The sequence below is a fragment of the Enhydra lutris genome, unplaced genomic scaffold (assembly GCF_002288905.1).
Source record: "Enhydra lutris kenyoni isolate GAN:26980312 unplaced genomic scaffold, ASM228890v2 scaffoldscaffold21, whole genome shotgun sequence".
NCBI classification, from domain to species: Eukaryota; Metazoa; Chordata; class Mammalia; order Carnivora; family Mustelidae; genus Enhydra; species Enhydra lutris.
Window position 1 is genome coordinate 9,370,337 of NW_019154105.1, and position 12,974 is coordinate 9,383,310.

Sequence of the window (12,974 nt, forward strand, 5' to 3'; positions counted from 1 at the left end):
TCAGGTCATGATCCCGGGGTCCTGGGATCGAGCCCCACATCAGGCTCCTCGATCAGCAGGGAGCCTGCTTCTCCCTCTCCCTCTGCTTGCCTGCCTGCAACTCCCCCTACTTGTGCTCTGTTTCTCACTATCTCTCCCTGTGTGTCAAATAAATAAAACATTTAAAAAATAAAATAAAATAAAATTTGATTTCATTTCTGTCTTTTTTGTTTTTAAAATAATGAGAAAAATACAGAGCTACATAGTTTTAATCAGGTAGCTACTAATCACATATGTGCTATTTAAATTAAAATTAAATAAAATTAGAAATTTCCTCTCAGTCAAGCCGGCCATATTTTTTAAAATTTGTTTTCCAATTTTATTACAATAAAACTGACATCACTGTATAGGTTTAAGGTGTACAAGATAATGATTCGACTTACATATATTGTGAAATGATTACCATAATAAGTTTAATTACCATCCATCATCATATAGATGCAATAAGAAAAAAGGAAAAAAATACTTTTCCTTGTGATGAGAAACTCTTAGGATTTTACTCTTGCTTAACAACTTCCATACATATCATGCAACGGTGTTAACTATAGTCATCACGTTGTACATTACATCCCTAGTACTTACGTACCCTATAACTGGAAGTTTTTATCTTTTGATCACTTTCCTCCAATTTCCCTTCCTCCTACTCCCCACCTCTGGTAACTACAAATCTGATCTCTTTGTCTATGAATTTGTCTGTCTGTTTTTAGATTCCACATAGGTGAGATCATACAGTACTTGTCTTTCTCTATCTGACTTATTTCACTTGCCATATTGCCCTCAAGTTCCATCCATTTTGTGGCAGATGGCAAGATTTCATTGCATTTTATGGCTGAATACTATTCCTGTGTGTGGGTGTGCGCACACATGTGCATGTGCATCACAGCATCTTTATTCATTCATCTGTTGAGGAATGTCTTAGCTCTTGTAATAATGCTCCTATGAACTTAGGAATGCAGGTATCTTTTTTGAGTTAGTGCTTTTGTTTCCATTGGATATATTCACAGAAGTGGAATTGCTGGATCATATATACCAGTTCTGTTTTTATTTTTTTTGAGGAATCTCCATACTGTTTTCCACTATAGTGGCTCAAAGTTGGCCATATTTGAAGTGCTTAATAAGCACATATAGCTAGTGGCTGCCATAATGGACAGTATAGATATCAAATATATTTATTATCATAGAAAGTTCTATTGGACAATGCTGATATTTCTAGAGGATTTAAAGATCTCCTGGTTTTGAGTGGTTGCTTTTTTTTTTTTAATTTTCTACTTTGAAATGTTTTTTAGATTTGTGGAAAAGTTCTATAATTACGCCAACTTTCCCCAATGTAAATATTTTATATAATCCTTTATTTATTAAAACTAGGAGATTAATAATGATGCAGTATAATTAACTAGACTACAGACTTTATTCAGATTTCACAAGTTTTTTCAGTAATGTTCTTTTTCTGTTGCAGTATCCAGTCCAGGATACCAAGTTGCATCTAGAGCTATGTGTTTTAATATGAACATTTCAAATAAATAAAGATATGCCATTCCAGAGATAGACAAACTATCACCGGTGGGCCAAATATGGCCTGCTGTCTGTTTTTACATTTGTAACTTTTTAAAACTGAGATTCAATAATAGTGTAAGATTTTTTTTAATGACTTAAAAAAAATTTTTTAGGGGCACCTGGGTGGCTCAGTGGGTTAAGCCTCTGCCTTCAGCTCAGGTCATGATCTCAGGGTCCTGGGATCGAGTCCCACGTCGGGCTCTCTGCTCCGCAGGGAGCCTGCTTCCTCCTCTCCCTCTCTCTACTTGCCTCTCTGTCCACGTGTGCTCTCTCTCTGTCAAATAAATAAAATCTTTAAAAAAAAAAAAATTTTTTTAAATAATAGGTGACACACAAAAAAAAGGAAATTAAAACTTCAGTGTTCATAAATGAAGTTTTATTGGGGCACAACCTTGCCCAGTCATTTACATATTGTGTTATAGCTACTTTCATGCTCTAATAATAGCCTGAAAATACTGCTATTCAGCCTTTTGCAGAAAGGTTACTGGTGTGTGTTATTGTAGAGATGACATTCTGGGACCAAAAATTTCTAAATTTAATGTGGACTGGATGTTATTTTGCCTATTTCTGTGACATGTGAATACAGTGTAATGAACATGGTCAGTATGGGGACTGATTGAAATATTTATGTGTACTTTAAAAATAACATAATTTCTCTCGAGTAATGAAATGTTAAAATAAATATAATTTAATTTTAAAAGAGCATTATATACTAATACACTGGAAATGTTTTTATATTTCATTTTTGACTGTTGAAATTTATTGAAAATACTTCACTTTTCAGAAAATATGAAATCTAGGTACTGTGTTGAGAAAGACTAAAATTAAGATTTAGAGGAAAAAAATCTTATTTTGTGGAAAGGTATAGGACAAAAGCTAGCTCTATAAGGGAGGTGAGGTCTTTGGGGGTGTACAGTTCATTAGACCAAAATTAACACTGAAGTTTAATTTTAGAGTCCATTGGAGGGGAATATTACTTGATTCAGGTCAACAAAACAGGCATATTTGCCTTTACAACTCCACCACTATTACTACACTCAAGAAAATTAACATTAATTCAGCAGAAACACTCAGTATTCAGTACCATCATACTACATACACCCATTATGCCTGTGTGTTTCTTTTTTTTTTTCCTTTTGATCCAAGATTCAATCAGGGTTTACACATTGCTTTTGGCTGTTAGGTCTCTGAGGTCTCCCCCAGTCTAAAATATCTTACTACCTTCCTTTGTTTTTCTTGACATAAAATCCTTTGCAGAGTCCAGTTGTTCTGAAGAATGTTCCACATACTAGATTAGATTCATCTGTTTCCTAAGTCCATGATTACATTCAGGTCAAACATTTTTGGCAGAAACCTCGGATGGGTGATGTTTTGAACCTCAAACAGCATTGCATCAGGACGCATTCAATGAAGATTGTTTCACTATTACCTATTACAAAGAATGACCACTTAGTTAAAGTGCTCATCAACAGATCTGTCCGTTGTAGAAGGATAGCCATATTTTTTTCCCTCTGTAGTTTTTTTAAAGACTTGATTTTTTTTTTTTTTTAAATAGCACATTTAGGTTCACAGGAAAGTATAGAGGAAATTGAGAGAAAAGTGCAGAGATGTCCCAAATACCTCCTGCCCCCAACAGTCATAGCCTCTTCCCTTATCAACATTTCCCACCAAGAGTGGTACATCTGTTAGAATTGATGAACCTACATTAATTTGTCATTACCATCCAGAGTCTGTGTTTTACATTAGTATTTACTCTTGGTGTTGGTACATTCTGTGGGTTTGAACAAATGTCCAATGACATGGATCTACTAGTATAGTAACATACAGAGTATTTTCAGTATCTTAAAAATTGTCTGTGCTTTGCCTAATCATTCTCTCCCTACCTCTGAGTATTTTGAAAGATAAAATTTTATATAATTCCTTGGCCATTAAGCCAATTTAAATTCCAGTGTTGATATGAAATCTACATGTATTCTGTAATAACTAATTAAAATATCAGATATTAAAGTTAAATACAAAAATAATTTTCCCTGATATTTGTTCTTTTTTTATAGTTATCTTTAGAGAGAGGGAAATGATGAGTCAATAGACTGGGAGATTAAGCAAGGAGAAATATTTTTAGCCATCTAAAATATTTGGGGTATTAGGGACCTCTTGGAACTTTAGGTTTTTTTTAATTTTTTTTCTCCTACAAGTAACAATTATAAATTATCTTCTAATTATAGGTATTGTCAATATGGACTCGCCGTATGGTTCTGTAACACCTTCTTCTACACATTTGGGAAACTTTGCCTCAAACCTTTCAGGAGGTCAGATGTATGGACCTGGGGCACCCCTTGGAGGAGCACCCACAGCTGCTAACTTTAACAGACAACATTTTTCCCCACTTAGTTTGTTGACTCCATGTTCATCAGCATCGAATGGTGAGTATTTTACGTTGTAATTCCATAAGAAGAGTTTGTATGTATGTTTCCTGAAAAGCAAAAGGTTTTAAGTGGGAAAAGGCAAAGTAAAAAATGATTTAAGAGCTATGAGCAAGTCTTAAATATATCAAGACTAATGAAATGGGAACATAGGAGCAAACACTTTTGTATATAGCAAATGATTAAAGTCTGAAATAGGGATGCTTGGCTGACTCAGTCGTTAAAGTGTCTGCCTTCAGCTCAGGTCATGATCCCAGGGTCCTGGGATCGAGCCCCGCACTGGGCTCCTTGCTCAGAGGGAAGCCTGCTGCTTCTCCCTCTCCCAGTTCCCCTGCTTGTGTTCCCTCTCTCTGTCAAATAAATAAATGTGTCTCTCTCTGTCAAATAAATAAAATCTTTAAAAATAAATAAAAAGTCTGAAATACATCATTATTTTTTTAGTGATTTTACCTACTTGATTTTTTTCTTAACTCCTCTTAAAATTAATTTTTATCCCAAAATATATAACGGATCTGGGTTAGTGTCTTCTGAGTATGTTGAGCTGGAATTAAACCATCATAGGAATACAGATTTCTTAAGATATATACATATAGATGATTCATATTCACTTACTTATATGTAAAAATAGGATAGTTTATTTTTATGTTCATGAAAAAAGAGGAATTGGGAGAAAAGGAGTTAAAATTGCAACATGACTGCTCATTGAAAAGTGTTAACCTAAAATTTTTTGGCAGTTAATCTTTAAAATAGAATGGATTCTTAGAAGCAGAGAATGTTTTTAAGCGTAATAAAAACATACTTATTGATATTAATGTTTATTACTTTAGATGCTAATATTTATTACTTTAGGAAATAAACTCAGAAATTTTTGGATGAAATTCACAAAATATGATAGGTTGTTTTGCCCTGTAAATTCAGTGTGTGGGATTTTCATTTTTTTGTGTTTTTTAATTTTTTTGGTTTGGCTTTATGTTCACTTGATTTTTGTTGAAATGCATTAACAATGCAACGATACAGATTAGGTTTTCTAATACATTGCTGATAGTGAATGTCATTGAAGTCATTAAAATTTTCACTGATGCATTCCAACAACTTTTTATTTCAAAAATTTTCAGAAATTTTCAAACTTACAGAGAAGTTGCAAGAATACTTTAAGAAGCATTCATATTCCTTTTGATTGGTAATTTCTTAAAATTTCCAATTTTTTAAACATTTTGCTCTGTTTTCTCTCTTTGCTTTTTTTTATTGTTGAACCATTTGAAAGTAGGATTCAGATATAATATTTAAGACCTAAAAGCTTCAGTGTGCGTCTTAAAAATACGGACATTTTCGTACACAGCCACAATATCATTGTCACATAGTTAATGTATTAATTTAGTAATATCATGTGATATTCAGTCCCTATTCAAATATCCCCAGTTGTCCTAAAACAGTTTTTATAGATTTTTTTTTCCCTTTTGAACCATGAATCACTCAAGGTAAATGTATTACATTAGACTATGTCTCTCAAGTCTAACTTTAAAAAAATAATTTTAAACTTGTAAGAATAGTACAAAGAACACTTATGTATTTTTCTCAGCTTCACCATTTGTTAACATGTTGCCACATTCCTCTCTCTCCCTGCAGTATATTTCTGGGTGTGTGGGTGTGTAGAATTTTTTTTCTGTACCGTTTTAGAGTTAGTTGCGGGTATCAACCTATTTTCCCTTGAATACCCTAATTGATAATATTTCTTAAAAACAAGAACATTCTGTCCACAGCTATGGTACAGGTGGCAAATTGTGCATTGGACAGTACTATCCATAATACTCCATATTCACTTTTCACCAATTGTCCCAATAATATTTTTTATTTCCTCTCATCCAAGATTCAAATCAGGATCACAAATTGCATTCAATTCCATGTCTTTTTAGTATCAAATGATCTGGACTGTTCCTTCAGCCTTCTTTGTCTTTCAGAGAAGGACTTTGGAAGATTACAGATCAATGGTTTGGTAAAATTCCCCTTAATTTTGTTCTTCTGATATTTCTTCATGATTAAATTTAAGTTATGTGTTTTTGACAGGAATATTACTATATGGTCAATGTTGTATCTTTCTTTCAGTACATGATAGTGCATAATATGTTAGTTTGTACCATTATTGGTGCTGTTAACTTTGATCATTTGGTTAAGATCATGTATGCCAGGTTTCTGTACTGTCAAATTACCATTTTTCCCTTTGTAATTAATAAGTAATCTGTGGAGAGTTTCTCTGACACTGTGTTCTTATTCCTCATCAGACTTTAAGACAGTGTAATAAGGGAACAGGCAAAGCAGTAGTACTTGTCTGAGTAAAAATAATAGTTTTGCTTTTGTAATCAGGTTAATGTTTATAAATTCCAAAGAAAATATTAACTTTGATGAAGGGAAAAACACTAAAATTGAGCATAAATGGAAACAAACTTACCTGTGTTTCAAGTTATTAACACAAACCTACTAAGAGAAAACAATCCCAAAAAACTCTTAAACCATAGTATTTTATGGGGCACCTGGGTGGCTCAGTGGGTTAAGCCTCTGCCTTCGGCTCAGGTCATGATCTCAAGGTCCTGGGATTGAGCCCCGCATCGGGCTCTCTGCTCGGCGGGGAGCCTGCTTCCTCCTCTCTCTCTCTCTCTCTGCCTTCCTCTCTGCCTACTTGTGATCTCTGTCTGTCAAATAAATAAAATCTTAAAAAAAAAAAAAACAAAACATAGTACTTTATATGCCCTCAGTTTAAAGACAAAAAGATTTCAAACAAATCTTGCAATTCTACATAGGACATTGGATTTTTATAATGTTATGGATAAGCAATTCTAAAATTATGGGGTTTATTGTAGGATTGAGCAAGTGAGTGTAGTAATGATACAATCCACAGTCCTCACTGTGAGAAGAGGTGGTGTGAAATGGGGTAAGGCAAAGAAGAACCCTATGGAATTGGATTAGATTTAGATGATCAGTATGAACTCATGATTTTTCAGTTACCTGTATACTGGAGTAAATCATATGAAGTTGCTGTTTTCCCACCAGCTCTATCTACTGAAAGGGCCTAGAAGCAATTAATGTTCATCAGCAGTGAGCACATCCAGTGCCAGATCTATCTGTTAAGTATGTTTGTCCACTGAAAGAAACTAGGCTTTCTTGATGAAATAGCTGACTCAAGAGCTGGGGCATACTGGGAGCCGGCGAAGTCTTAGGTGTCAGAGAGTACTTAAGTGCTCAAAATTATGGGGACATGTCAGGACACACGAGGCAGCTTTAGAGGGACTCCCACTGGCCAAATTCAGGAAAATTTGACCAACAAAGTGAATAATGGCTGCTCACTGGATAAAGTCTAAGAATCCATAAGTCCATAATGATTAAGATTTTTTTTAATTTTTTAATTAAAAAAATTGTTTTTAAGAATTTAAGATTTTAGAAGGGAAGGGAACTCTCTTCCTTACAGTGTAAGGACAACTCATACATATAGAAGGAATTATAATTAGAGTCTTTGTTTTGCAATCCTTAAAGTGATTGATGTACACAAGACTCCCTCTTTTACCTCTAATACTGAATTTTTAACTAGTCTGCATTTTCCTCAATACAAATTTTAATACTGTTACTTTTTTACTGACCATTTAGTTTGTTTTGTCAGACTTTCAGCTTTTTTTTAGGTAATCTGTTCACATGAATGTAGCTTTGTGTTTTCATTTATTACAGTCTTTCAGAATTTTGTTTTCAATGTTTATGTACATAGTTTCCTTAGAAGTTGCCATTCTGGATGCTGTTGTAGAACTAACTGTGGAGGCATGTGATTTACTTTTCATAATATATTTGTCTGGTTTTATGTACTTGAACAGGTTCTGTCATATTTCTCCATATAGTCTGTTCCTCTTCTCATTCCCTCTCCTTTAGGATATAAAGATGTTGTTAGGACCCTGACAAATTAAGTTGGGATGTGGGGGACAGAGGCCCCTTCCTTTAAAATTTTTTTTAGAAAGAAAAAAAAAATCCTTTCTTTAGGCCCAAGAACAATAGATTGGTGATGCCCAAGAACCTTCTCCATGTAAAAGGCTGGGCAGAGATCACCTGAGCCCTTACTCCACTCAGACTGCTAAGATCTCTCCTACCAACACTCAGCCGGCTCGTGCATTGGTTACTGATCACTGGCTGTCGTCTGTGAGTTTCAGTTCTTGGCACATTTAGTCAACGGGCCATTTTGACATTCAGTCCTTAGAAAACTGTTATCAGATCAAAAGGCAGTAAAAACAAAATTTTGAAATGAAGGAAGTAATTTTACGTTGTGAGCCAGAACACGTCATGTGAGTGTAGAGCTGAAATAATACATTTACAAAATAGCACTTACCCTTACAATGTACGTTTCATGCTGGTATTTTCTATTCTGTTTTCTGTAACCTTTAAAAAATTTTTTGTAAGCTAGTCATGACCAACCACATTCATCTTGATGGCCTGAACAGAAAGATGAAGAAAGTACAGTAATTTTCCTACAGGAGTATTTTTTAAATTTGTAAGTCACATTGCTGTTTCATTTTGAATTCAGGACCTGTTGTCATTTCAAAACTGAAATTGATTTACCATGAAGCCAGTGAAGCTTCAGCTTCAGGGTACCTTTTTTACAAGGGACCCTGCCAAGGTCCTGTACCTAATTTTGTGTTTGCAGTTTGGTATTCTTTTTCTAAAGAAGGTCCCCAAAATTGTATAAGAGTGCACAGAACTTCTAAAACCTGTTTTTTCTTCAGTATATAGTTGGCATATTTTAAAACAACATGATGACTCTGAATTAAATTTTGTGTTTCTTTCTAATTATATAATTAGAGATGAGAAAAGAGATTATAATAATTCTGTGCTTTTTATGACAAAGAACATAGACCCACCAAAGGAACCTCAGAGAAAATGGTACTGGCTTTTAAAGGACGGTCTGCAGACCATGCAGGATTTGATCCAGGGCCAGCTTCAGAGCCATTCGGCTATTCCTTTTCTCTCTCTTTAGAGGATCTATGACAGACTCATGGTCTGTGTCTTGTGAGTCTCTTCTGTTTACTCCCTTTTTGCCTATCCTTCTCCATAATCTCATCTTATATATGGTCCTCAAAGATTCAATTCATAATTAGTTGAACCAGTTTTTCTTTTTTTTATCAATTGTCTCTTTCTGAATGAGGAATATGATTTGCTTACCTCCTTTGTTCAGGTCAGGCCATGTCAGTCACAGATTGCTGCTAGCCTGAAATGGATTATTCTTCAGTCAGACACCTGTCATTAGTCCAGTAAGCTTGCAGGGAAGAAGCAGAAAACTGTCTCCTGATAAAAGTATGGCTGTGAAGTGGGCAAATCTCTTAAATGGGGCTTGTCTTTAGGCAGGCCTAGTTACTCCGTTCATTTAAACAGAATATAGGGGGTATTTTGCTTTGCTTTTGCTTTTTGGAAGGATTCAGGAAAGGGAAGAGAAACTAGATCTAACACTGACCAATAGGGTAGATTCCCAGGGATGAGTCTAGGAGAGGTAGAATTCATTTGTCTGTCCTATCCGTCCATCCTTCCTGCCAGCTTGCCACCTTTGACTTTGTCTTGGCATTAGTTGTTCTGGGTTGATCCTTCTCAGGTTTGTAAATGTGTCCTTTCAATACACAGTTTAAAAAACAAAACACTGGGGCATCTGGATTGCTCATTCATTAAGCATCTGCCTTTAGCTCACTCAGGTCATGATCCCAGGGTGCTGGGATCGAGTTTTGCATCGGGCTCCCCGCTCAGCAGGAAGCCTGCTTCTCCCTCTCCCACCTGCTCAGGTTACCTCTCTCACTGCCTCTCTCTCTGTCAGATAAATGTAAATAAAATCTTTTAAAAAAAAAAGCAACTTTATTTATCTCTTATGTTCCTTATACGTTCTGGAATATTTTTTCATTTCTACTGCTTTCCTGAATTTTTTCATTGTTTCCAGTTTTACTAATTCTGAATTATGCTGTTCTTGCCTATGTTTTCCTTTCATTTCTTTTAGCTCACATTGGAATTTTAGAGTAGAGCTTTCTTTCTTTTTTTTTTTTTAAGATTTTATTTATTTGAGAGAGAGAGACAGTGAGAGAGAGAGCATGAGAGGCAAGAAGGTCAGAGGGAGAAGCAGACTCCCTGTGGAGATGGGAGCCACATGCGGGACTCGATCCCGGAACTCCAGGATCATGACCTGAGCTGAAGGCAGTTGCTTAACCAACTGAGCCACCCAGGCGCCCCTAGAGCTTTCTTTCTTTTCTTTTCTTTTTTTTTTTTTTTAAGATTTTATTTATTTATTTGAGAGAGAATGAGTGAGAGAGAGCATGAGAGAGGAGAAGGTCAGAGGGAGAAGCAGACTCCCCAAGGAGCTGGGAGCCCGATGCGGGTCTCAATCCTGGAAGTCCGGGATCATGACCTGAGCCGAAGGCAGTCGCTCAACCAACTGAGCCCCAGGCACCCCTAGAGCTTTCTTTCTGATACACCTTTGGAATATTAGAATACAGCTTTCTTCTTGGCATGCTTTTATTATCTGTAAGATGTTCTGGGTCCATATCTCTTAGGTCATATAATAGCTTTGTATGGAATTTGATTGCATTTCTATTCTTTTACAATTTTAAATTAAATGAACTTTCCTGAATTTTTAGAAAGGATTCATGGATCAGTTATATTCTCTAGCCTAAAGGCTCTAGAATTTGGTCATTTAGGCAAGTATGCAAAAATATGGCCTTAGTACTTTATTAAATCTGGCTTTGTTATCCTTACCTCCCACCCCCCTACTCTTGACTGGATCTTTTGTCTGCTTTGCTTCTATTGTCCCTTTCCTGTTCAACTTGGAATATGTTCCCAGAAGTTTCTTAGTAGTGTGAAGCTTTATCGTGGAATGAGGCTTCAGCAGATATTTTTGAGAGTTCATAGGGTCACTATTGCTCCAGCTTCTTCAGACCTTTTTGTTAATTCCTTGCAATTACCATGCATAGGCAGAACTCTCCCAGTTTCACCTGCTCTTCTCAGATTGGCCTGCTCTCTGCTTTTCTTTGAGTACCTTTGACTGTTTTGTTCTCCTATTCTGTTCTTAGGTCTGGAGAACTGCTTTTTTCCACACAGATGTTGATACCACAGAGGTCTTGTAGCCGTCAGTGATTTGTCCCCATTTACTCGTATCTTTTGATTCGTTTGGATATATGTTTTTAAGATTTTGTTTATTTATTTGACAGAGAGACAGTGAGAGAGGGAATACAAGCAGGGGGAGTGGGAACAAGCAGGGTAGTGGGAGAGGGAGAAGCAGGCTTCCCACTGAGCAAGGAGCCCGATGCGGGGCTTGGGTCTCCATCCCAGGACCCTGGAATCATCACCTGAGCTGAGGGCAGATGCTTAACAACTGAGCCCCCCAGGTGCCCCTATTTTGTTAGTTTTGTTATGGATGTTATCCAGAGGTGTTTGGCTTTGCTAACTTGGTAGCTTGTGTTTATGGAAAGATTTTGGAAGAATCACAACTTGTGCTGCTACAGCTCCATCTTAGAATTCCTTCTTATACCAGTGCAGTTTTAAGGTGAATTTAGAAATAGGTATAATTATTCAAAGACACATATATGGCTTTTCTATTTTCTTACGATTCATTAAAAGTAATACTGTTAAGAATGCTAGTGGATCCATAACCACAGATGATATATTTTAATTTTTCATTAGAGACTAACAGTTTTCTTGGTTTACTTGTGCAGATAAGCTCGTAAGCTTCATGTTTTTTTCCCCAATAATATCTATATCCTATTAATAAATTACAGTTTATAAAGTATTTTCACATCTCCTTTTTTTTAGTTAATAATATTACTACAGTTCATTGAGACTAATACTTCTACTGAATTTTTCTTTTTCAAATTCCATGAAAAGTACCTTGGGAAGTAGAGGCACTGTGCTTTTGTGTATATATACCCGTGTACAGATAGATAGATAGATTGATTGATTTTGCAAATTTATTAGGTACCTGGATCCCTTTGGAGGAATACACACACACACACACACACACACACACACACACACAAAACTTATATGAAAAAAATGATTAAAAATGGAAAACTATTCTTGACTATCCCTAGGGCATCTAGGGCATACAGTCAGGCAGTTATGAGTAAATTGTAAATAAGCAGGTAACTCTTTTGACTTTTGAGCTTCAGGCTCCACCATTTACACCCTATTTTAAACTTAAATGTGCTTGATATTTAAATTCACAAGAAATACAATTTGGGTTGTTCTTGTTTTTTCTTCTCTCTAGTGCATGAAGAAATTGAATCACTTCAGAATACTCCCAAATATTAAGAACCTGCCTTGTTTTGATACATAAAGCTTACATTGTCATTTTGAAAAGCTTGTTCGTGGAATACCCATGTGATACATGATACAGTAAAACAAATTGGGCAATGAGGCATAGCCCTATATTGGTATTTTTTCAGCATATTAAGTTTCTGTGAAGTTCTGATTTAAAGAAACTTTTTTTCTCAAGTTAGATTTTCCAACTTTGTTGCCTACCTGAATCCCTTTGTTTTCGTCATAGCATACCAAGGGCTGTGTGTTCTCGAGGAATACAGTTTGGAAATTGCCAATACAGGCATGATTTTCCTCCACCTCTGTTCTGTTGTTATTTAGCCTTTTAAATTTAAAGATAGTATTCTCATTGTTGTGGTTGTTTATTTTACTCAGTATCAAGCATTTATTTAAATATTAATTGACTTAATGGGTTATATTACATCATCTGTATTCAGACATCTTCACATTTTATCATGTAACTAAATGGAAAACTGTGAATCAAATTAAAGAATGACTGCAAAGTCATGGAACTTAACCAAATTTTAATATGCATAATTTTTAAGCATTATTATCATATTTCATTTTTCCTCAGAGAACACATATATAAGGTATCTTCAGAATGTAAGATTTGGTTTTACAAAATGACACCCTCTATAGCTA

General features: G+C 35.4%; 1 protein-coding gene across 1 annotated transcript in view; it reads left to right on the top strand.

Annotated features, from left to right (window-relative positions):
- The window catches only part of LOC111148942 (ankyrin repeat domain 17), a 165,788-nt gene that overhangs the window by 150,003 nt on the left and 2,811 nt on the right, over positions 1-12,974 (top strand). Inside the window, 1 exon segment of the mRNA XM_022505772.1 lies at positions 3,819-4,016. Within this exon segment, the coding sequence (XP_022361480.1) occupies positions 3,819-4,016 (198 nt within the window).